General features: G+C 43.3%; 1 protein-coding gene across 1 annotated transcript in view; it reads left to right on the forward strand.

The window, feature by feature from the left end:
• The window catches only part of KIAA1549L (KIAA1549 like), a 360085-nt gene that overhangs the window by 185664 nt on the left and 148592 nt on the right, over positions 1–25829 (forward strand). The window contains exons 3-4 of the mRNA XM_019519964.1: positions 22093–25120; positions 25169–25783. Coding sequence (XP_019375509.1) covers positions 22093–25120; positions 25169–25783 — 3643 coding nt within the window. The remainder of the gene's footprint in view (positions 1–22092; positions 25121–25168; positions 25784–25829) is intronic.

Raw genomic sequence — 25829 nt, forward strand, 5'->3', positions numbered from 1 at the left:
GGCCCTCCTCTGGACCCTCTCAAGGTTAGCCACATCCCTTTTGCAGTGTGGCACCCAGAACTGGATGCAGTACTCCAACTGAGGCCTGACCAGCACCACATAGATGGGGAGGATCACCTCCTTGGACCTGCTTGTGATGCACCTGTAGATGCACGACAAGGTGTGGTTAGCGTTACTGACCACTTCCTTGCATTGGTGGCTCGTGTTCATCCTGGAGTCAACAATGGCTCCAAGATCCCTTTCTGCCACTGTGTTGTTGAGAAGGGTGTTCCCCAGCCTATAGGTGCATTGCAGGTTCCTTCTGTCTAGATGCAGCACCTTGCACTTTCCTGCATTGAATTCCATCCTATTCTCATCCACCGACCTCTGTAACCTGTCTAGATCTAGCTGGATTCTGTCCCTCCCCTCTAGTGTGCCCACTTCTCTCCACATCTTTGTGTCATTAGCGAATCTGGACAGCGTGCTTTCCACTCCCACATCCAAGTCACTGATAAAGATGTTGAATAGCACAGGCCTGAGGACTGAGCGCTGGGGAACTCCACTGCCCACATCCCTCCAGGTTGAAAATGACGCTTCCACCACCACTCTCTGGGCGTGACCATCGAGCCAATTTGCCACCCATCTGTCTGTGTAGGCATCAATACCACAGCTGCCCAGTATTTTTATGAGAATGGGGTGAGAAACAGTGTCAAAGTTCTTCCTGAAGTCCAGGTAGACGGCATCTACCCTTTTCTAGTCCTCTTGGACCTGGCCAGAGCACCATGACCGCTCATACAGCCATGCTAGGGGCCCTGCTATGACCTCCGCCAATTCCTTCAGTACCCTTGGATGAAGAGCATCCGCACCTGCTGATTTAAACACATCCAGCTCCTCCAAGAGTTCCGTAACTAGATCGTCCCTGACCCTAGTCATGGCGTTGTGTCCCCTGAGCCTGTCCATAATCCTAGTGGGGGAGTTGTCCTGGTCCCTGCTCAGAAATATGGAGGCAAAGAACTCATTGATGAGATCAGCTTTCTCCTTTGCTTCAATCACCAGATTGCCAAGCCTGTCTTGTAGGGACCCCATGTTACCTGGTGCTTTCTTCTTACTCCCTATGTATTTGAAAAAGGACTTTTTGTTATCCTTAATTCTGGTCACCAGCCCTAATTCCGTCTCTGCCTTGGCCTTCCTAACTGCCCCGCTGCAATCATGAGCAAGGGAGGCGTAATCCTCCTTGGTGATAGCCCCTTGCTTCCACTGATTGTATGCCACCTTTTTTGCCCTCAGGCCCTCCTGGATGCCTTTACTGAGCCAAGGGGGCTTTTTAGCACTCTTACCCCATTTGGTTTGCGTTGGGACTGACTCCCTCTGAGCTCAGAGGATCGTCTCCTTAAGGAACAACCACCTGTCCTGGACTCCCATCTCAGTGAGGCTCCAAGTCCCTGATGTCTCTCTTACTAATCTGCTTAGCTCACTGAAGTTGGCCCCATTGTTCAATCCTTGATTTATTTCCTGCAGCTGTCAAGAATGGTGCCATTTAGTGAATGTATCATAGTTCTTTGCAATATAGATACTTGTTCACTCAGGCTGGACTCAGATTTATGATAGTAGAGGGTAAAGTCTCTACAAGTCATTACCAACCTGCCATTTCTTTCACATATATAGAAGCAAATTTTGTGTATTTGCATAAATTTAGTTTTGCCTTCTAATTTTAATTGGAGGCTCTTACAATGTCAGATTTCCTTTTGACAGAGCAGTTGTTTAACCTTTTTATTACCAATGACTGGATTTTCACTATATGCTTTTAGCCTTTCCTATGCTGTCAGTAAGGATGGCTGATTTTATTACTGACAGTAATGGTGTTGTGTCACATAGCATTTGCAGTGGTTTTCAAGGGTGAGAAGGTGAAGGAGCTGACAAGTTACTATAAAGTTGAGCTATTTCCTGTTTTAGGCAGCAAGGAGAAGAAGTCCCGAAAAGTGAAGGTTAATGAGCTCTTTCAGTACTATGCAAAGTAGGGTGAAAGTCCTGGGCAATGAAAAATATTTCCAAACATTTGCAGGCTACTTTTTACCTTGATCTGTAATCATCATCTGCTGTAAGGCAGACAGTGGGCTTTACAGTTAGCAGCTTTATTGATATGTGCTGTTTATTAAGATGCCATTTATAATTGTAGAATATTACTCTTCATGTTGAATGGCTACTGCAGGTCAAGACAAAGCTTCATTTTGATTTGTTGCTCAGGAAGAATGTAGTCACTGTTCTCTCATACTGGTTTGACCTCAGTAATATCTCTGATGTCTTCCTTTGAAGTTGGAATTGTCTTTCATAGCAATGATTTTCTTTACTCTTGAGGTCTTTGCTTCAAGAATGACTCTCCAGCTCTAAGGGGTTGAAGAGAAGGGTAATATAAAATTAAAATAAAAACAGCTGTTTGAAAAGGGAGTGGTTTAAACTGGTAGCTTTTCAAAAGTTGGTGTATGAGAAAGAACACGCTGAGAAGCTACAATTGCACATAAACCTTTTCTCCACTAAATTCATGCTTTCTGCCCTTTTAAAATAATGAGGGAAAGAACAGGGAATGAGAGGGAGAAGCAGTTCTTTTTACTGTACCATTACTTACTTACCAGGCCTGTCAAGCCGATTCAGGGAAAGCATCAGGGGGAACTTGTGCAGATACTTTCAGGCATTTACAGGGAGAGATTTCGCTCATAAAGAACTTCATGTTACATTTCTGTTTATTATATACGTCTTCTTACCAACTGATGCTGGCAAACTCTTCAAATAACCTTAATGCATTTGGGGACTAAGCAGAGGATTTCTTGAGATTCAAGAAATTCTCACTCCTTAGACCAAGATGGTTAGGGAAGGTTACCTACGATGGTTACCTATGACAAACTCAAAAACAGAATAGGACTTCATTTTGTATTAGGTTCACTTTGGATCACAGTTTTTGTTGCTTTATCTTATTGAGAGTGCAGTTTATACCCCAAGCAGAAGATAAAATAAATTATGTAGACTAGGATGTGTTGACATTTCCTCCAGAGAATCCAGTTTTCTATTAATGAGAGAATCTAAGAATTATGTGATTTTTAGAAGTTTAGCTTTTATGGTTACAAAGGGTTACCAGTAGGGCACGAGGTAGCCCATTACAGAACACATACTGGTGTCATTGACCTAGTCTCCTGCCCACCTCCACCTTTTTATCCTTAATAAAGGATCGTTTGACCCCAGTACTCTTTCCTGCCATGGCAGGGGGTCGGACTAGATGATTTGCTCAGGTCCCTTCTGACCCTAGAAACTATGAAACTATTAATTACAGTTAGACTTCACAGAAAGTGGAAAGGGAAAGAACACAGGACAGCAAAAGGCATGGGGAAATCCACCTTCTCTGCATAGATTCTGTACATATGACAGATGATTACAGAAATGAGATAGCATGTGCATTACATGGCAGTTCTGTGATCATGCCCTTTCCTGAGGCAGAATGCAGTGCTCTTTTAATTATTTCATGTACATGAATAATTGGAAAGCTCTTAATAAAAGACATTTAATACAGCATTAGAAAAGAAACTGAGGTATGCATTTGGATTCCAGAGTATACAATACTTAACAAAACTTTGCATTTTTGAAACTTAGAGGGTGCATATAGATACTTGAGTGTAATCCTATTCTACCCTGCTCAAGTCTTTGAAAAATGTGAATACAAAAGGTGGATGGATCTGTCTCCTTGCTTCTTTTCCATGACTTGCAGGTTTTTGGTCTTTGTTAATATATGAAGATGGCTTCACTTTGAAAATGTGTATGATTTGGTGAGCATAAAGCTGTTTGATCATGCACAATTATTCAGTTAGCATGTCAGAATATATTTTATTACATATTTTGGTGCATAGTTTCATCTTTTAGAATTTTATGAAGTTCAAAAGAGAACACAATTTTAATTTGGTTTTGTTTAAGGGAAAAGTGTGTGATATTTAATAGGGATCATTTTGATGGCTTTTGTCAGGGGTTTTGCTTGATTGTTGTGTTGTGTGCTTTATACAAAGTATTGTGCTTCAGAATCTTTTGTTCAAGAAACATGTTTTCCTCAGAATCGAATTTATGTGCTGTACCAAATTGCTGTGAGAAACCAGTGCTTCACACTTTTTTACATCTTGCTGCTAAACTCTGAGGTTGTCCAAGTACTTATGCTGCTATGCCTTTGTTTACATTTGCGGTGTCTTTGTTTACATTTTTGGGCCATTATGCCAACCTTGCCAATACCGAGCATTGAACAGATGTGAACCGGGACCCTAAAAATCATGAGATTTACTTAAAAATCATGGGGTTTAAAATATATTTTGAAACAACAAGGACTAGAAACTTGCACTGAAAAAATATGAAGCTGAAATTCTCACCAAACTGGTGGAATTTAGGGGATGGGGTTTTATGAAAAATCACCAAATACTGCAAATCTCAAGTTAAAATTATGAAAATGGAGAATTTTGCTATGTGAAGACTCTTTTTCACTATGGATTTCAGATTAAATACCTTGTTGGTTCATGTAAAACCTTTGTTAAATAAATACAGTACTTTTTAAAAAGCTCACATAATAAATGTGTGCTTGTGAATGGCAAGAAATAAATGATGAGGCAGAATATTGGGCCAACAGCAACATTGATCCTAAAGAGTTAGAGAAGCAAAAATCAGCACTATAAGTCAGCCATTTGCCTTTAATTCTCAGAGTAATTCGACAAACCCAAACAGAAATCAGATGCTGGCAATAAACAGGTATATTTAGATGGAGCAAAGATGTTAGTTTTTATAGCACATTCTGTATTCAATATGATTACTCGTTGTTGCCCTTAAATATTATGTTGAGTGAGGAGCTGTGCCTTCAACCTGCATTTATTCCCTGTATTTGCTAATGATCCAGTTGAACATCTGCTCTCTGAACGTAGCACTCATTTATGCAGATGATGCAGCTGTAATTGCCTGTGGCAGAGCTGTTTCCTCGACAACAGGAATGTGTAGTTTCAGTCCGGCTATTTGTGTTGTCTTATGTTGCTCTTCATTTCCATCCTCTGTTGCTGGACACTCTTGTGGAATCCTACTGAAACTCAGAATGCCACAAAGGATACACACATTTATCCCCCAGGGAAGCATAGCATTTTGTATAGCCTACACTATCAGTTCCTGAAGCGGCATTGATGATGGGTGAGAACAGATTTACATGTTCTGCATCCCTGAATGTTATTCACCTTGTGTATGGGAGAGATAGGAGCTGATGACAGGGTGAAGGACAACTTGGGGAGAAGGGTTTGCTGGCTTCAATTGAAGCATCCTGCCACTCATACCCAATAGGTGGCCAGTGGAACAGATTAATATTAAAAAAAAATATTGAAAATGATGCAAACAGTAGCTGATTTTGCTGCAGATGGTGTCACAATGGCTCTTCATACATACTTACTGAAATGTGTATGAAAGAGAGAGCAAATGTATAAATATTCATAGTACATCATAGCATTGCACTACATGATTTCTTATGCAGAAAATAGTTATCATATAATAGAACTAGTTGAAATTTTTCAAAACTACTTTTATGGAAACCTGGGTTTTTGTCTAATTAAGCACATTTTCAAAATGTATAATTTTCCTTTAAAATTTTGGATGAAAATCTTTTCAGCTTTAACATAACAACGAGTTCTGAGTTGTTGAAAAACAAAAAAAGTGTTGTTTTTAATTTTTTTCTCCTTTTTGCGAATAATCAAAAAAAATTTGGATAATCTTTTATAACTAAAGAAAATTGCAGCCAAAGAAAAAAGGGAAAAGCAAAGGAAAGGGAGATTTCACTTACTGATAAAGACACATTTTAATATACTGAATAAGAATTTTGATTTTAGGAGACTAAAATTTCAGTGTCTTGTTTTAAAGCTTTTGAAAAAATGGTTTAGTAACTTGAATTCATGTGCATTTTTGTGAATTCCAGCAAATTAATTATGTCTCAATATTATATCTATATAATTAAATCTCTTATTCCGGAGGCCAGATCTGTCAGCCTACAGCAATTCATAGTGATATAATGATAATATAATAATGATGCATACTGCAGGTTGGTCACCCCTGATATAGCATAGGCGTGCAAGTATTTGCATAGTTGGACCCCAGCTCTGCAGAAATAGATGCATATATTTTAATTTTATGTTCAGGCTGCAAAGTTGAGTTTCTGTGAAAGTCTCCACAGGATAGGGGCTGTAATGATATAATGGAAGGGTTTCATCATGGCTAGGGACAGAAATTATGCATAAACCAATATAAGTGATTGGAAACCAATTCAAATGAGTAACTCAACAGAAGTTCAGTGCACATAAACTGCTTTCAAAATGGCCCAAACCGATTTAAGATATACCGGGATGGAGGTATATCAGACTTAACTGATTTAGGTTAAAACAGTTTTTTGAACTTCCCCTTCAGAATCAAAAGCTCTCAGTCCCCCAGCATCCCAGGATGCCTTGCACCTTCCCTGCAAATTCCCAGTCACAGGGTGGGTGGGCTAGCTTTGGTCCAAGATGTCTGCTCCAGCTGAGCAGGGAGACATGCTCTAGTGCCCGCCCCCCACCCAGCTTCTGGCTTGGGCCACTACAGGCATATGTCTGCATTTCCAGAATCAAAAGTGAATGTCTGTTCACTGGCTTATTTGTCCAGTGTAAGCCGCTTAGACCAGGGGTAGGCAAAATCCGGCCTGCAGGCCGCATCTGGCCCATGAGGCTATTCTGTCCGGCCCGCAGGACCCCTAAAAAATGTAGAAAATTAATATTTCTCTGTCGTTGGTTCCTGTCAAAAATGACAGTAGGACTGTCTAGGCAGTAGGACCCAGGGGAAGCCCAGCGGGCTCCAACAACAGTGGGGCCTGCCCGGCCCCACCCCCCCAACTGGAAGCCCCTGCTGGGGCTTGTGGCCTGGGAGCATGTGGCTGCCCCATGCCGGAACTGCAGGTAAGTGAGGGGAGAGAAGGGTGGGAGGGATCTCAGGCAGGGAAGGAGTGTGGGGGGGGGGAAGTGGCCCCTTCCTCACCCCATGGCTGGCGCCCCGTGCTGCAGCTGCTCGCAGGCCATGTGGGGCTGCCTGCGCCTGCTCCGGACAGCCTCACGGGCTGCAAGTGGCTGCAGCAGGGAACACCGGCCATGGGGCGGGGGAGGGGCTGCTTTCCCCCCTACGCTAAGCTTTTCCCTGGGTTCCTTCCCTGCACAGAGAAAAGCAGCCCCCCACCCACCCCATGGCTGGCACTCCCTGCTGCAGGCACTTGCAGCCTACACAGGGCTGTCTGGAGCAGGCACAGGCAGCCCCAGGCTGGCTGCGAGTGGCTACAGCGTGGGGCACCAGGCACAGGGCAGGTGAGGGGCAGCTCCCCCTCCACCACACTCAGCACCACCTTGTAGCCCGGACCCACTGCCAGGATGTCAGCGGGGTGGGTTACAAGCTGGTGCTGAGTCGCCCCTTGCTTGCTGTGCGGCCGGTGCCTCGCGCTGCAGCCGCTTGCAGCCCGCTTGGGGCTGCCTATGCCTGCTCTGGACAGCCCCACATGGGCTGTGAGTGGCAGCAGCAGGGAGTGATGGCTATGGGGTGGGCGAGGGGCTGCTTTTCCCCGCGCTCAGCACCAGCTATTTCCTTGTTGGCAAGCAGGGGGTCGGGGCTGTGCGCTGCCCCCTGCCTGTACCACGGGGCTGGGGGGCACTGGGTGTGAGTGTGCAGGGAGCCAGTGGGAGCATGGGGCCTGCACCAGAGCCCCAGGGCCAGCGCCGGCGAGGCCCAGAGCAGGGCAGCAGGGGTATAGAGTCCCAGCTGGCAGGGGCTCTATGGAGCCAGGCCAGCTCCCCCCTCTCCCTGCCAGTGCAGCCCAGCCTGGCTCCACAGACCCCTCATAGCCTGTGCTCCACTCCGGGCCCCACCAGTGCTGGCCCTGGGACATTTGTCCTAAGACATTGGGACATTGGTCCCAAGATGGTGACCAGGGGGCGGGGCACCTGTCAAGGGGTGGGACACCTGTTAAGGGGCGGGGCTACCCACGTGGCCCTTGACAGCCTGCCAAAACTGGGTAAGCGGCCCTCCACCCAAAATAATTGCCCGCCCCTGGCTTAGACTAACCTGCGAAGACTGAATCGATTCAGCCTCAGGCTTTTGAACTGTCTGTACTCAGCCCATGAGTCTAGAATGGCACCATTTTGAAGCTGTAAGTAAGTTTAGCAGTTCACTAAAGTATGTGCCAATAAACCTTTCATTATGTCACATATTTTGGATTTTAGTCATACTTTGGAGTATTTATGCTCTTTTTATTGATAGCATTTTTCATATCCCTTCACCCATACAACTTGTGCTCCTTCATGCTGTATTTTCAGTGAACAGCTCTTAGAGGAATAAATGAAAATATAACAGATTCTAGGAAACTTTAAAATGACTTGATATGACTTGCATATTTATAGCAATTTCATAACGTAGTATCATAGGAGCTCTCTAGCTCTTGGTATCCCTTCAGAAGGGTGGCAGTCACTTCACTCCATTGGCATAAATATTTTTTTAAATATAGTTTGGGCATGATATATCAGATGTTGCATCTGTCCTTAAATTGGGTCTAACATTTGGTCCTCCTCATACAATAGGAATTTAGAAAAAATAAATCATATTTGCAGAGAAGAGAGAAACATCTGTGTTGATATTTTGAACATTTGTGAAGTTTGTTCATAAGTCTGGAATGCTAGCAGTAGTTAGCCACTACTACAATTACCGGGCAGAGTGAATTTGAAGTAGGTGAAGGTGCTTGATAGATACTATTTAGCCTGTGAATATCACTATCCCTAGTGCTCATGTCTGCATGTAATTTAGTATCCAATAAGTTAAACTACTCTGTTAAAGGAAAACTTGCTTTCACTATTGTTTTTCTTTATGGACGGGAAGTCCAATATCTGTGCCAATATTATTGTATTTACTGGAACAGAAGATGACTTTGATTATAAGACGACCCCTCAATAATTCAATTCTATATATGAAAAAATGATAAATTTGTTATAATTTTTCGGTTGGGGGGTCATCTAGCCCTTTGCTTTCTACTTCCCCCCAGCTTTCTTGGTAGCCCCTTCTCCTTGCTGTCAGGCCCTGCTCTCCCTTAGCGCATGGAAGTGAGGAGCAAAATTGTAAACAATATCCTTGAAATTAAATATGGCTATAGGAATTTGGATATAGTATCCATGTACTTAATTTGTCCCGCATTTTTGATGCACGTTAACTTTTTAAAAAACTGCCAGAAGTTTTAGCACAGGTACTCATACACATACTTTTGAGCAGTACTTTGGCACCTACTTAAATGTAGTACAGTAAAAGCTGCGTTATCCGGCATCTCTACTAACTGGCATGCCAGCTTCTAAGATAAAGTGAAACCAGAAGTGCACTTTCAGTTTCTCTGAGCCCCCATGGCTGGGGCCAAAGCAGCCCATTCTGCCGAGCTCCCACGGGCCAGGGGCATAACAGGCTGTGCAGGGCCTATTTCCCTGTTCCACGGGGCCCGCAGGGGCCATGGGATGGGTGGCGATGTGGCAGAAGGGACGGCAATGCTGCAGGAGGGGTGGATGCCCCAGACGTGGCGGGAGAAGCGGCAACTGGGGCTGCTCAATTAACTGGCATATTTTGTTATCCGGCATCCCCCATTTCTGGGGGATGCCGGATAGCAGAGCTTTTACTGTACAAACTATTCATGACATTAGTCCAAAGGCTCATGATTTATCACATAGTTCATTGGTCTGGGCCCCACCAGAATCAACAGCATTTCAGGCCATGGTGATGCCCTGGGTCAGCACTGCTCAGTTTGTGTGTACTCCAGATACCTGCCCCACAAAGGATCCATGTGCTAATTAGCAGGCTAACCTGTTCTTGTGATAGGTTCCCATCAGCATGTTTACACAAAGTGAGCCATGTGTTTTATAATCATGCTCAGCATTGGCTGCATTTAATCAGCTTCATAATTGGTTTCCATTGCTGAGCACATGCTGTTTTTGGCAGCAGTTTAATGATATACAATGTATTTAGTGAGATTTTGTTATATCCCCTGTGGCAATGGGGGGAGGATCTCATTTTGTATTTGAGTAAATACGGTAAATCCCAATTGACAGTGTAATGACTCTAAGCTTTTCTACTTAGTTTAATGTTACAAAGTCCATTGTACTTTATAGTTAATCTATAGTTGCTATTAAGGCAGTACTGTTATGTTATTACATTTGAACCTTTATCGTGGTTAACATCAATGTAATTTGTATTCATAGTTCAGTGCTGCTTAGAAATTATTATTGATTAAATTAAGTACATTTGAAAACGGGGATTCATTTTGCCAGAGATTGAAGATGAAGAAGGTGGGTTAAAATTTCTGATGGCAGATAGGTAATGGGAGCAGTTCTATACTATCTGGACACTCTCGCTGGAGGTATAAACAGTTGACCTGGCCATTGATGTAGCAGTTCCTAAACGTCTTTTTTTCTTAGCTTCACTCTCATATGGGACTGATTTATCCAGATGACCTGTGACTATCACAGTGGGAAGTAAGATAGTCAGAATACTTGTGGTAGAAGTCCATTACTGAACTGGATCAGCTGAGTCTTAAATATCATCAAGAGCTTATGCACAGTTCTGCAGGAGGCAGAGGAAATATTTCTGTGCCTCTGCTGTAGCATCTGAGAAGTTCTGATCAGTGAAGCTGTTTCCTGTGGTAGACAACTTGATTAATTGGAGCTGTCTGCACCTGGTATGCTGTTGCGTTTCTCACGGTAATGAGTTTTCTAACTATCTTATGGATATGGTTTTTTGCAGCCAGACTGTTTACTGCCTTATTGAAAGTGGAATTCATTTTTGGAAGGACAAATGCAGTCTCCTCAGAATTTCAGCTTATGAGGCTTGCTGCAGCACTGAGCTCTGGAAGTGCTGGGGATCTCATTTTTTTTTTTTTACCATGTCTTGAAGAAACCTGTACAAGGTCATCCTGGAGCTGTAGAGCTGCACTACAGAAATTAGTGGGAAAATAACACATTGGAAAACTAATAATGGCTGTGACAGGTGCCAGTGCCCTAGCATAAAGCCTCTGTTCTCCAGCTTTTTTCCAGAGTGGTAAATTTTTCTCTGCTTTCTGTTAGTTTTTGACAACCTTTCAGACTAGTTGCAGACTGTAATGACTCAGGTTGGGTCAGGAGTGGGTGGGTGATTGGACCCAGCCACTTCTTCTGTTCTCTGTGGTACCAGAGGACAGATCCTATGGCTGCCGCTTCTCCCTGCAGCCACATAGGGAGAGTTCCCACCACTGAAGCCTGTTGTTCAATCACCCACCCACCCCGACCCAACCTGAGCTGCATCCAATGGTTCTGCAGGTTGGATCTGATTGCCAGAGCCAGCCTGACCCCTGCTTTAAGTCACTGGGAAGATGCTCTGACCAGAGCCCCTGGCAATTTCCTTACCATCATTGATGATCAATAAAAAAAGTACATAGTCCTCCCTGTGAAGGATTTAGTCCATGCCAAGCATGAAGCTGTCTATGCCTCAGTTCATCATGGCTTAGTTTTCTTGGAAAGTTATTGAATCTCATATTTCAGTTCCTTCATAGTCTAGTGGGAAAGAGAACATACTTCCTTTGCAGAGCTCTTCCTGCATAAAGTCCTGTCTTGCTGAGTCACAACCTGTGGTTCACAGACCCCTGGGGGTCCACAGACTATGTCTAAGGGGTCTGTGAAAGATGACTATGATCAATCAAAAGTGTGTGAATACCTACACTTCCAATTCAGAGGGGTCTGCACCTACATTTGAAATTTTTTAGGGATCTGTAAATGAAAAAAAGTTTGAAAACTACTGGTCTAGGAAAAAAACTTTGATTGGTGGAACTGGTGGCCTTGGGCAGGGTAGACTTTCTGCCTGAGTTACTTGCAAGCAGCATATGTACCTCGGTTAGTTTTCTTTTATCCTGTTGGCTTTTGATGTCAGAAAGAAATGAGGGTCAAATTTTGAAATCTCAGCTTTACAGGGATGCAGTTTGCATGTGTAGTAGTCCAATCTGATCAGGGCATAGAAATGCAAGGTTTTAGGGGAATGACACACAGACAAATATTTTTACAGGTGGTGTGCTTTTTTTCATTGAAAAGATGTCCACAAAGTAATTGTATGCTTTGGTGTTGGACTGTTATCTTACAACTCAGCCTGTATAAGGAGTCATAGACAGCTGCATTGCTTTAAAACAGGGCAGGACCTAGACTGCCTCTGAGCCTTCCTTTCTGGTCCATGGAAGATGTCATTTCATCATTAGTGTCACTGACACAGGTTACTTGCCCCCCTGCTGAAGCTCTGGAAATCCAGCCACTGGTGAATGGGTACCCCTGCCCACTCGTTTTTCCACCCACTTGGACAGAAGGAGGACTGGTTACCTAGTCACGGTTACTCTCTTTTCATATGGGATTTATGCAATAGTCTGGATTGGGGCCTAGCAATACTCTTTATACTTTCATACTTTCCTACCTCCCGAGGGTGCACAGAAAGGCTCACAAATGAGTTCTGTGTGTGTTTGTGTATGTCAGAGGTTCACAAGCTTTTTAGACACAAAACACCCCTTGTTAGATTAAAGGCCTGTAGTGTAACTAGGGGTGGGCAAGAGGGGCTCCAACCCTGGGCACTGACTTAGGAGAGGCACCAAAATCATCCCCAATCCCTGCAGTCTGAAGAGAACAGCCCCACAGTGTTGCTCTTGCAGCAGCAGCTGATGCATGGACACTGTGCTGCTGCTCTAAGAGCAAGAGCCACAGCAGGCAGAACATACCATGACAGCAGCAGAGTCAGTAGCCGCTGCCAGAGACTGGGTAAAACTCCCGCCTCCCCGCTCCACTTTCACTTTTGGAACTGTTGCATAAATTGCTAATTTTGTCCCCTGGAGGCTAGTCCAATTCACCTCTAGAAGAGATTCACACTTTCAGGCTGGATCCAACTCTATTTTATTGCTTGCAAGCAGGCCGACAGAGGAGCTTGTTGCTCAGATCAGCGTCGACCCTAAACAAAGAGCGCACGCGGCTTTTATTGAGCTAGCATTTTTTTCAGTTGACGTGCTACATTTTGATTGGTCATTTTAAAACAAAACCTGGGTAACCTATAAGACATGCGTAGTGGGCTATCCTGTACCATGTGGGTGGAAAATTACAGAATGCAGGGGTTGACACTAAAACAAGGAACAAAGAAACATAGAGAAAAGTATCTATTTTCGCTACAGAACCCTGCCTGCCATCTTCTGATCTTGAAACCTGCACATGCCTTCCCCCCTGCCTGCTCTCTTGCAGGGTTTGCCCAGGGCATGAACCCTGCTTGTTATGCCACTGCTCAAGGCACCCCTCAGCCACACCACAGCACTCCATCTGGATCTACCCTGGATTGGTGTCGCTGAAAAAAATCTGTAACTCCATGTACAATGGGTCAGTTTGTCTCTTTACTGCCTTAGTGAATTTAAAAGGTGTCCTATTATTGAAAAAAAAAAACATTTTAATTGATGTTGGTTATTTTAATACATTAGTTAAATGAGTGTAGTGCTGAGAAGAAGGTAGTCAATAGTCTGAAGTATGATAGAAGAAAAGGCCATACGTGATATAGTACTAATGAAAAATACAAACAGTTGTGTGGTATGTGATACACCCGAGTACCTAGTTTTTAATTTTGTATTTGGTTTAATTCACTTTTTTGCCAGATACTTTAGTTCCTGGATGTAATAGCCATATTCTGTCATGGGCAGGCATTACACCAATTACCAATGCTAATTTGCAGTTTTAGAAATGGTAAAATATTGGGATGTACTAGTGCTACTGTTGGTCGCTACCACTACAACGTAATGCTAATGCACGTAGGCACACGTACTCTCAGACTGCCTCTTGCCTATTTCTGATTTGGTTTTGGGTCCTTACTTCCCGGCATATGTGGTAAGAGACCCCAGGTTAACAGAAAACAGAACGTCACTACCTCTGTTTGCATGCTACAGATGGGTGCTTTTTCTGTCTCTTTAGCAACTTGATCACTCTTCAATGCATCAAGCTGCTATTTATTTGCATTTTAATATGCTGATTCCCACTGTGCCTTCTCTCATCCTGTTACTAAATACATTCTGCACTTAATATTAATTATTTCTCTACTTTGCCTAGACACTGCTCCTAATCAGATTGTGTTCCCTAGGTTCTGAGATTTTATTCCTTCTCTTAGCTTCACTTTTTCAGCTGCTCTTTAAGCATTTCTTCCCATAGCTCTGTCTTGTTCCCCACACAGCTTTATCTGCCTTATGAATTTGTCTGTGACTTTTTCCACTTCTTCTCTGGAGTCACTGCATGGAAGGGAGCAGGCCCTCCCATTGGTTCAGCTGCATTATCTCTAAACTCCTTCTCTCCTTTCAGAGCTTTCACCCTTTGTTTCATGCCAGTTCTCCTTCTGCCTCTCATGCCTTTGCCTGGATATCTTATCAGTCACCTCAAATGCAACAAACTGCAAATGAACACTGCTTTCAAACTCTCTTTTTTTCTACCCCTCTCTAAAAGCTCTGCTTTTTATTCCTGGTGTTGGTTTTCATACCTTTTTCTTCTTTTCTTCATGCCTTACCACATCCTACTACTTCTTTGTTTAGAGCTGGAAGCTGGAACAACCCTGCTCCAGTGCAGTATGGGCTGGGTGGCTTTGGCAGTGTTTCAGTAGCAAGGAGGGGGGCACTGCCTGTGCCCATGCTAAGCCAGGCATCTGAGAACTGCAACGGTGCCGATACTGCTTTTCCCAGCCTTCTGCACCTTGGCTTAGATGTGAGCACAGCTTCCAGCCAGAGGGGAGCTGTGACAGGGCCAGGCAGCTGAGAAATGTGCCCATGCTACTGCTGTCACTTCTCCTCAGCCCCTTGCTCCCCATCTGCAGCCTGGGCACAGCTCCCAGGCAGTGGAAAGCTTCATTTGCACTCCTGCTGCTCTTCCCTAGCTCTCCCCTGGCTGCAACTGCCCATTCCCTGCTCAGTTCCCTGCTGGCTCGAAGCTGCTCCTGCGCTGCAGTCAAGGAGTAGGGGATGGGGACAACCGGTGGCAATGTGGGATTAGCTCCTCACTGCCCAGCATCACCATGGGTGTGGGTAGAGGCAAAGCCTTCCAGCTCTACAGACCAGATCTAGTGGCTTCATGGACCAGATCTAGTGGCTTCACAGGCTGGATCTGACCTGAGGGCTGTATGTTTGCTGACCCCTTCTGTAGAGCATCTCCAAAACTCTTTCCATCATCTCTGTCCCCACTGCCAGAATCTTAGCACGTATTTCCTATTTGGTCTCCAGCAATGTCCTCTAGAGTGGCTCCTTCCTCTCCTATCTCTAGTACATTTAGAAGATTTCAACTAAGATTATTGTCCTTTCCTGCAGCTCTGCTGTAAATTTGTGTGCTGACTGAGCAGTAGGTTCAAACTTCTCCTGTATGTTGTTTTAGCCTTCTGTAGCTCTGTCTCATTACCCACAAATCTTCCATGCCTCTCATGGATAGAAATATAGTAATAATATTATGCTGACCATAATAATATTATTATGGTCTTCAGCCATAGCAAGCTTTCCAGGTCTTCCAAGAGCCAGATACAGTTATATTTGGGTTACAGGTAAAGTCAAGATTTTGTCTTATCTTGTCTTTAGTTACTGCCAAAAGTATTGCCAGGGAATTGAAAGGAGGTACTGTAGCAGTCTTTTTGAAGGATCCTGGCATGTATTTCTTTTATCTGTAGATCTTTCCTTCTTTGTTTGTCCTTCCTTATCTCTGCTTCTGTTTCCCCCTCTCACATTTTGGTGTGTCCTATCTGCTTTGTCTCTTTGTATAGTTGGGGTCTCTCTTTGCCCAGTATTTGATCAAAAATCTATAGGACCGAAAGGTACCTAAAATTAAATTCCATACATTGGAAAGATTTTTTTCACTTTCTGAATAGCCAAGCTTCTCACTAATAAAATGTTGCTAGTTATGTAAATGATGGCACTGCTAGAAAGATACTTAAAGCCAGATAGAAAATAATTCCTTACTGTAGCATGTCAGCATTTTGAACCTAACTATTGTTTCTCTGCACCACCATTCAAGGAAATGAGAGTGGCTGCCCAAGAGCTTTAGTTCACAAAGGATATAAAAGAAAAGTTGCCAAAGCGTGCAGAAAAAACATGTTTTAAAAGCATGTGCTAAATGATTACAATTATGGTAGCTGAGAGTTGCATAGAAGCAGCAACAAAGGATAAGATCATTGAGTGGTATTTGTTTTCTAGATTATGCCAAAGTCTGCTCTAGTCTTTATCAAACTGTAGTAACATCAGTTGAACACTCTTTTGAGCCTACAATGTTTATCATGTAGTACTGATGAGTGATAACCTTCAAGCATGAAGAAACAGGAGAGAGAAAATGTTATAGATTGTACATGGTTTGATGTTGACATATTCTGATGTTGTAGAAAGCAAAGCCTTTAGAAAAAAAGAAAACTGTGTCACTTCATTTTGATTTAAGAATCATATTTAACAACATACTAGGTGAGTTTGGTATAATATAAGCCATTCAGAAAGTTTTGGTTCTGTGTTTTGAAATAATATGTTGACTAATTGACAAATAGTACAATTTATAAATGACTGGGCAAAGATGATTTTTGAGTTTATTTCAAGCAAATTCATGCCACAGATTGATTAAGGCAGTAGGGGCCAACCTTTTTGGCAGACATGCCATGAATTAAGCCCTGTGCCCTCCCTGCCTAGGGACAGACATTACACGGAAACCGGTTTAAGTGATCAGAAATTGGTTTAAACCTGTAACAGAACAGAAGTTCAGTGCTCATAAACTGGTTTGAAAATGGCTGAAACTGGTTTGAGATAAACTTGGTTGAATGTAGTATCAGACTTAACTGATTTGGGTCAAATTGGTTTATGCAATGTCTGTCCCAGACCCTTTTTCTGGTTTGAGTTAGCTCAGAAACCTGCAGCATCCCAGGTGCTTTGCAACCCTGGGCAGGGCTTTGCTCTCTGCTCCACCCCATCAGGGCTGCTGGCTGTAGCTCTGGCAGAGACTGCAGGTACAGCAGCATCTGCCTGGCTTCCTCCTGCTCCCCTCCCTGCCCCGCTAACTCCCTCCTCAAGCAGGGATCCCCCTCTCCCCTCTGCCTTACACAGAAACCTCTCAGCATTAGCTAGCATACCACATGCTGGCTATGGTTCATGCTGTGGGAGAGGGGACAAAGGCAGACAGGACAGTGTCGTTTAGGGCTTTTTGTAGCTAACCAATAGGTAGCTGGTAATGTTCCTCTGTTCCTTCCTTGGAAAAAGTTGTTTAAGAAGAGCTCAAACTAATGGAGAGAGGCTTTTGTTTTCTTAATGGGCAGATAAACTGAGTTAGGGGTGATAAACACTGTGTTATCAACTCCCTGCTGGGCTGATCAGGGATGGGGGGAACTCCTCCCTAATCAGAGCATCCTGGCAGGACCTGGCTATGCCCCCCGACAGCTCAGTACTATAGAAGGGAAGGGAGGGCTGCTGTAGCACTCCCCAGCTTCTAGCCTGAATCACTGCAGGCATGTGCCTGCATTTCTTCTGTCCATAGGGGATGTCTTAGCAGTTACAAACTAGTTTAGCCTAGCCAGATTAGGTTAACCTGCAAAGATTGAATCAATTCAGGCTCAGGCTTTTTTTTTTTTTTTTGAGAGTCCAGAGAAGAGCCATGCGCATGATCAGAGGTCAGGAAAACAGACCTTATGACGACAGGCTGAGAGCCATGGGGCTCTTTAGCCTGCAAAAGCGCAGGCTCAGGGGTGATCTGATGGCCACCTATATGTTTATCAGGGATGACCACCAGGATCTGGGGGAACGTTTGTTCACCAGAGCGCCCCAAAGGATGACGAGGTCGAACGGTCATAAACTCCTGCAAGACCATTTCAGGCTGGACATAATGAAGAATTTCTTTACTGTCCAGGCGCCCAAAGTCTGGAACAGCCTGCCATCGGAGGTGGTCCAAGCACCTACATTGAATACCTTCAAGAGCAAATTGGATGCTTATCTTGCTGGGATCCTATGACCCCAGCTGACTTGCTGCCCTTTGGGCAGGGGGCTGGACTCGATGATCTTCCGAGGTCCGTTCCAGCCCTAATGTCTATGAAATCTATGAATGTCTGTCCCTAGCCCCTGAGTGCCACTTTAATCCCCTTCCCAGGCATAATCTGCTGCTTCCCCTCTGACCTGTGCTCCTCTGCTTTCCACTTCCTGCTCTGTCTGCCACTGTGCTGCCCTGAAGCCTCCCAATCTGCTGCAGGCCACACACAGAGGCTTCCTGTGCCCCTTGGAGCACGTGTGCTGTAAATTGGCTACCCCTGGATTAAGGTGCTCGGTCAGCAAATCTTTTAAATACATGCTTTATTTGAAGGATGCATTTAGTTCATTCTCATTCAGTAAGGTGCATGTTAAGATTATATGGTGAGCAATCGGACTTTTCCATGTGTTTTAAAATGATGCTCATACTTAAGTAGTTTGCTGAACTGGACATAAATTTTTGGTCTCCTAAATAGATTTCTAAGCTCATTCGGCAGCTTGTGTTGTACCAGCATGTACTGTTAAAGAACGCATGTTCCTTGCCTCCAGCAGCCACTACAGTTGTCTTGGCTGGCAACATCCGTGACAAGAACACAGTTGTCTAAATGTTACAGACTTGTAAAACTGGAATCATTAATACTAGTCTATATAAAAAAAAAAAGCTGCTAAAAATGAGCTGAAGCAAAATATGTCCACTTGGTGCATTTCTGCATCTTGAGTATTTAGAACAGGGGACGGCAACCTGTGGGCCATGGAGTCTTTGGTTTCAGCCTGTGGAGCTGTAGCTTCAGCAGCATTTGACGGTGCAGGACTTTTCCTGTGCTGTGCTGGAGTTGGCCATCTGGGGCTGTGACAGAGGGGTGTTCCCTTGTACTGCATGACAGTCAGGCCACCCGGGCTTTGGCTGAGGAGGACTTTTGCCACCCTTGTGTTAGCCACAGCTAAGCAGCGGGGAGGAGCAGTGGCAGCAGCTGGGTTCTAATGCCCACCTGTTTCCAATCACAGCTGGATTATTCTAGACTCCTGCCAGCAAAAGTTGCCAGCCCCTGGTATGGCATTCCAACAGCCTGAGCCAGATGTACCCAGTGATCTGCCAAAGGCCCTGAAATACACATCAGAAACAGTGCCGAGACCCAAGCACTGCACTGTGCTTGTTATGATACAAACTTTTTCACACAGCTTGCTGCCAACCCACATCTCCATTCTCTTCATTGTCAGCCAGTATCTTGCTTGTCAGGCATGGTGATCACTCAGGGCACCCCTTAGCTAACTGGTAAAGACTCAGACTATGCCAAGGCCCCTTTGCCTGCCTAGCTTCCCCTTCCTTCTAATGCCTTCCCATTGGCCTGCCTTTCTTCAGACTTAATCCTGCAAATCATTCAGTCATAGGTGCAAGGCCCAGGGCCCTCACTGGGTAATGCAGGAAACCTGAGTCAGATTCTAGGCACAGAGTTCTGTCCTGCATTTCTTCTTGGTATTGAGTGATGTTATTAGCTGAATAATCCTGCTTAGTCTAGGAATTACTAGAATTATTTCCATTTTTTTCTGGAAGTTAATCCTGAAAATTCACATCTCATCCTTCAGCTGCTTTCCTTCATTTGATAATGCATTCAGAGTGCTGTTCAAGGTAGCAGGGTTTCTGTGTGTAATTCTAGAAGCGGGAGATGCAGATATTTATTACTATGTGAATATACGTGATTCCAAATATTTGCTGCCGTGCACATATGTTAATGATATGTAGCCGTTCACTTTGGCTCCTGGTTCTGTGACTGTAATGATTGCAACTAATTTTGTATTTTCTTGATGTGATAAAACTCCTGTACAAATGAAATCCCTCTCTGGTGGTACTGTTAATTCAGATGCTAATTATGGAAATGTTAGCAGGCCCATGTAGTTTGGTATTGGCTTACAGTAAACTTAGGTATTCAGCAAATGGAAATTGTCTATTGTGCAAGCATCTTTTGCCAATGCTTTTTCTTAGGGGCCTCAGTTATTGTCCCTGCTCCTGCCGCGCTGCAGCTTCCCCCCGCCCCCCTCTTGGAGTGGCGCAGCAGGGGCAGGAGTGGGAGGGGGAGTAGCCGCTGGAGGTGAGGGAAAGCTGGCTTGGCCTGGCAAGGAAGGGCCCTTCGCAGCTGGCTGAGGCTCCATGACAGCCCCGCCTGGCCTGGGCATGAGGAACTAGAATTTTGAAAAGGGGTGCACATGGTGAGGTGCACCATCACACAAAGAAACAACACATTTTTCTCCAGTTAAAAATAAACTGGAAGCTTTACTAATATGTTAGGGGCCTAGGGGTGTGTTGGCTTAAGAATGAAGCAAAACAAATACAACTTCATTGGAATGAATTAAAAACAATCTGCAGGGATGTGATATAGGAGCTTCTTTATCAGGAGCAGCGAACAGACAGCAGAATTGCAAGACAAAGGACATGTTGATTTGTGAAACTTCAAGACCATTAAAAAGAAGAGAGGGTGGTTAATGGTTCTGGAGTCAAGAGCGTAGAAAGGATCAGATAGCTTATAATGAGCCATGAAATCAGTTGACTCCCTCATGCAGACGTGGAGAAAAAATGCAAAATGGCCCTTTACTTTAAATTTGGCACGCTCCCACGCCAAGCCCAGCACACGCCCAGAAGAGGCAGCATGTTAGTTGCACCTGGCTTTCCCAATGTTTGTAGAGATGGGGTACTTTAGAGGGGCTTTTTCGGTGCTTTTACCTAATAGCTGATTGAATTACCTTTTGCTAAAAGTGCCAAGAAACCCTGATGAAGCCCCTGATCTATACAAAAGCTGTGGAGCCAGATTGAAGTAACCCTTTGCTGTTTCCGGTAGAGCATGTTTTTTTTTCTTTCTTCCACATCTGTCAGCACCCTATCTGACTAGAAATGCTGCTGCCACTGGTTTTAAATTTTGGGTGAAGCAGGAATGAAAGGGGGTGCAAGTGCGCCAGTGCAACCCCCCCACCCCACCTTGCCACATCTGGTTCTGCACACTCACGTGCATGCACACATGCACACACACCTGTGAAACTTCCTTCAGTGTTACATCTGTAATGTCCTTGCTCACTCCTTGTTCAGGGAGGAGGGGAGTACTCCCTCTTAAACCTCTACATAGGTGTGTATGCTGGGGCACCATTTGGCTCATGCTATAATGGCAAATGGCACTGCTAAGCTTTAGCTGATGTATTTCATTGGAAAAAAAGAAACCCCTTTTAAAATTAATCTTGACTGACACATAATCTTTAAATTAAAAAGGACTGAAAGGTTGTCTAAGCTATGATTTTTTTTAAACTAGCTGTCATCATTTTAAGACAACAAAAGCCTAGAATTATGGTGGTGAATGCTAAATAAATTGGTGCTAGTGATGATGTGTTATACATCTGTATGCATACTAGCTAAAGTTTGATTTCCTCATTTGTTTTAATACTACCCCTTCCTTTCATTTTCATCCCTGTTATATTGTCTTGCTTCTCTGAGTATAATTACACATATTATCAGAACTGGCAAGACAAACACCTACAGATGCTTCGTAGAGGAACCCAGCCAGTACTGATTCTATTCCCATTTCACAGAGCGTGCCAAATCAGTGATGCCTGGTTGTCAGAATCCATTCCCTTTATACAGTGCTTCTAAACCCAAACTTCACACATACTGTTTTGACAAAATATGACTGATAAAAACTTTGAGTAGTCTCAAATACAACGAGATACTTTCTAAAAGGTTAAGTCATCTTGGTTTATGAGCAATGTCAGTAATTATTTTTCATTATCACTGTCTATAAAACATGGCCTGTCTTATAATTTTCAGTACAGTGAAACAACTTGAGAGGTTTATGTTATCTTACATTATACTTTTTACATTAATATATTACACTTTCTCTGATTTATGGTGTCCTTTGAACATGAAGAAGTGATTCACTCTAGCTTTGCCTAGGATTATGTATTTCTTATTCATGCTTACTGGTGTAGTGCACCAAGGTTACTCTTTCAATTTTTTTTTCTTTAAAACATTCATTTAAATTATTGTTTTACAGGTACCAAACAACAGCAAATAAATGTTGCCCCCTCTACAAAGTCTTTTGACAACTGGAGATCTAGATTATCACCAACATGGCCTTCCATGGATATTAAGTCCTCCTCAGTGGCTGACATTTCGATGGGACAGACCCGGGAGAATGCAAACTTGCTTCAGATGATAAAAACAACACTCACTGGCACACGTACCAGAATTATGGATCAAACCAATTTTTCACCAGCTCTTTACCAGGGCAGTGGTAATAGTGCATCCCAGGAACCTGCTGAAGTTTCAGCTGAATCACCATTTAGACCATCATCTCAAGATGCAGATGAAAAAGCTGCTGTATCAGGTTTGCCTCAACTCAGTATGTTTGCCACATTGTCCACAACACCATCAGTGACACATTCAACTACGGCTGTGCCATCTCAGCTAATATCATTAGATACACCCTCCATTTCAAAAGAAAGCACACCAGGATCAGACATTCCTCCAACTGTTCCATCACCATCATTTTCTTCATTGGCAATACAATCACCTCATACCATTATCTTTGCTAAGTCTACTGTGCTACCCACCAAAGTGCCTTTATCCACAGACACTGAAAGTTCCATCAGCAAAGATTCAAGTAGTTCTCATGTTAGTGCAAGCAGGGGCAACTCACTAAGTGTGGGCACTGCTGTAAATCCCAGCACAGTGAATCACACATTATCAAGAAAAGGGCCCAGACTGCTTACAGGTACAACATCTCTTAATATCTTTGGATCAATGATGGTGCATTCGACAAAGACACTGGCAAGAGAGTCACCCTTAGAAAGTACTGCCTTCTTATCTTTACACACTTCTGCTCCTCTATCAGTAATGTTATATCCATCCTCCCAACCAGTAGCTTCCAAAAGTGCATCGTGGCTTCCTATTGAAAGAATGTCCTTGTCACATTCAAGAGATGATGTGTTGTCTTCTGGAGAAAGTCTTTCCAATCAGCCATTCAAAGCAGTGGTGACTGACAAAGAGAATTATATCAGTCCATCTGTGTCACCAGAAGCCTTTAAGAATAAATCAGAAATTTACATGAATAATACTTTATTCCTCCATACTATGGATCTTCTACACACATTACTGAAAGTGACAAGTCATCAGTCTTCCTCAGCATTGACTAATGACATGCTAGGTTCTCTCAAGCCAGTATTTCTATCACCAGCTTCTGTGAGTCCATTGGGAGTCTCCCATTCAACAGAAAATAAGTCGTCCTTCACAATGCCAAAAACATTTTTTACAGATGCACTAAACACTAGCAATGCAGTAGTTCCAGCACCAGCAAATGAATCAGATTTTCTTGTTAAAAATGCCACACTCCCCTATTCAACAGATACAATGACTTCCTTAATAACTGAGGCAAATCAGACCTCTAATATTACAGCACTTATTAACAATGCTACAAATTATGAGAACACATTGATGTTTTCACTAGTAAATATTTCATTACCTCATTCAACAATGTCAGCCAATCAGGTTTTTTCAAAGGAGGTAACTCAGGCAGCTCCTGAAGCTAATGCCATGCTACCAACTGAGTTTGAACCACCACAACTTTCTGATGGTTCTTCAGGGAGAGCAGCAGCCTATCGATCTTTTACAAGAGATACTGTAGCCAAAATATACACCAACATGAAAGCTAACCATGTCCTGCCATATGATTCTCAATACTCCAGACCTCCTTCAGCATCGCCTGCCAGCGAACACACCGCAGGGACAACAACGCCTGAAAGAATTTTGCAAACAGAAAGCACGAGTCCTGTTACACCTGTTACATCATTGGCCACTTCTGCTGCAGGCTTTTCAAAATTTATACATGCTATCATAAATACATCTGCTCTTCATAATTCTAAAACTTCACAGGTTTCAAGTCCTAATGGACAAAGTCTGGCAGATTTAATAGATAATGAAGAAAGCAATGTGGAAGCATCTACCATTGTCACTCCACGTACAGGATATTTACATCTACCACCCTTAAATAAATCTGAAGTTACCAGTGGTCAGTTTTCAAATGCAAGTTATTCAAATCCATTTACTCCTATTGTGTCCTCAGAACTCTATAAATTGTCGCCATATGTTCCAGTGACAGAAACTACACTCAGCAAAGCCTCAACCGTCTCTATTTCAATTGCTGTCCCAGAAAACAGTTTAGATATTACAAAATCTCCAAAAGCCTCAGCTTTAGCTTCTAAATGGTCCCTTACAGCCTTGATTTCTAGTGGTTCTTCAACAAAAGAAGCAGCCAAAATGGCAATAACAGAAGTTATTCCAAGCACTTCTTCATTAGAAACTGATTATCATGGCATAGATTCAGCAATCTCACATCTACAACAGCAAATAAATAATATTAGGAGCAAACAAACAACCCTCTCTCTGACTTCAGCAATCTATACCTCTGCAACATTGACTCATAATTCTTCAGTTTCACCTGTTATTGGAATTAAGACTAAAAATTTCACAAACTTTAACCTGTATTCATCTGCTTTGGAAATGTCTACTGTTCAATATTCATCCCCTTCCCCCACTACGGTAATACCTGCAGCTCAGTCAGAAAAGCATATCAACACACCTCAAAATGTCACTAAATTGTTTACCAGCAGGGATGTTAATTTCACCTCAAAATCTGAAACATCAGTGCATGTGTTTGTGCCAGCAGCTAAGGATTTTGCAGCTAATGATACGAGCACTGTTTCTAGCATGCTGAGTTCTGATACAGCTAATGCTCAAAAAGTCTCTTCAACAAATACTTTATATTCAACACCATCTGAACTCGGACTGGCTTCTCAATTTACTGGCAACTGGACTGTTTCATCTGATAATGAAATAGTTATCAGTGATACACAACCAACAGTTTCTCCCTCTCTAGTAGTCAAATCATCCTCAAGCTCAGCATTGATATCGAGTCTTATTACAGAAGAATACATGACTCCTGGAAATCAGAGGGACTTTACAAATAGCTCTGTTTCAGAACCATCTAGCCAGTTGACGACTATTGTCCAAAATCCAACTATATTTAGTAAAGAGGCATGGCATACAAATGGTACAAGTAACAATCTAGTTACAGTTCCTGTACCTAATGAAGTTACTGAGGGCACCCCATTGCAAACACCTACCACCAATGCTTTGCAGTCAATCATCATAACTTCTGTCCATGAATCACCAACACCACTAACTTCTGCTTTTTTGTCAACAACCAACTTTACCCATTCTGTCATTTCAGTGTTATCTTCAGTGTCTCCTGGTGCAATACCTACAGTAGGAACTTCAGAAGCAAAACCATTTACAGGAGAATCAGCTCCAACTTCATCAGTGCCAACTTCATCCTTGTTTTCTCTAGGCACTGAAAACACACCCCTGCCATCTGTGATGGCATTAAGCACACTGATATCAACACTTGCAAAAAACAACACTGCCACAAAAATGACATCGATTCTAAACTCAGTAGCAACACACACAGGCTTTCCATTTGCACCAAGAAACACATCTATGTCACCCCCACGCACTGCTACTATATTTCTAACCTCTAAAGTTAGCAGAGTCACAGGTTCCACACTAGCATCCACAACACATGCACCAAGACAGATAGAAACAACAGTACCTAACACCATGAAAATCACAAGCTCAGAAATCACCAAAACATCAACTCCCTACCCACTGACAATTACAGCAGCTTTGACATCTGTTACAGCATCAGCGAAAACAACTAGGCTTCCTCCTACTCCA

Source organism: Gavialis gangeticus, unplaced genomic scaffold, assembly GCF_001723915.1.
Source record: "Gavialis gangeticus isolate Ggan-Ray unplaced genomic scaffold, GavGan_comp1, whole genome shotgun sequence".
Taxonomy (NCBI): Eukaryota; Metazoa; Chordata; order Crocodylia; family Gavialidae; genus Gavialis; species Gavialis gangeticus.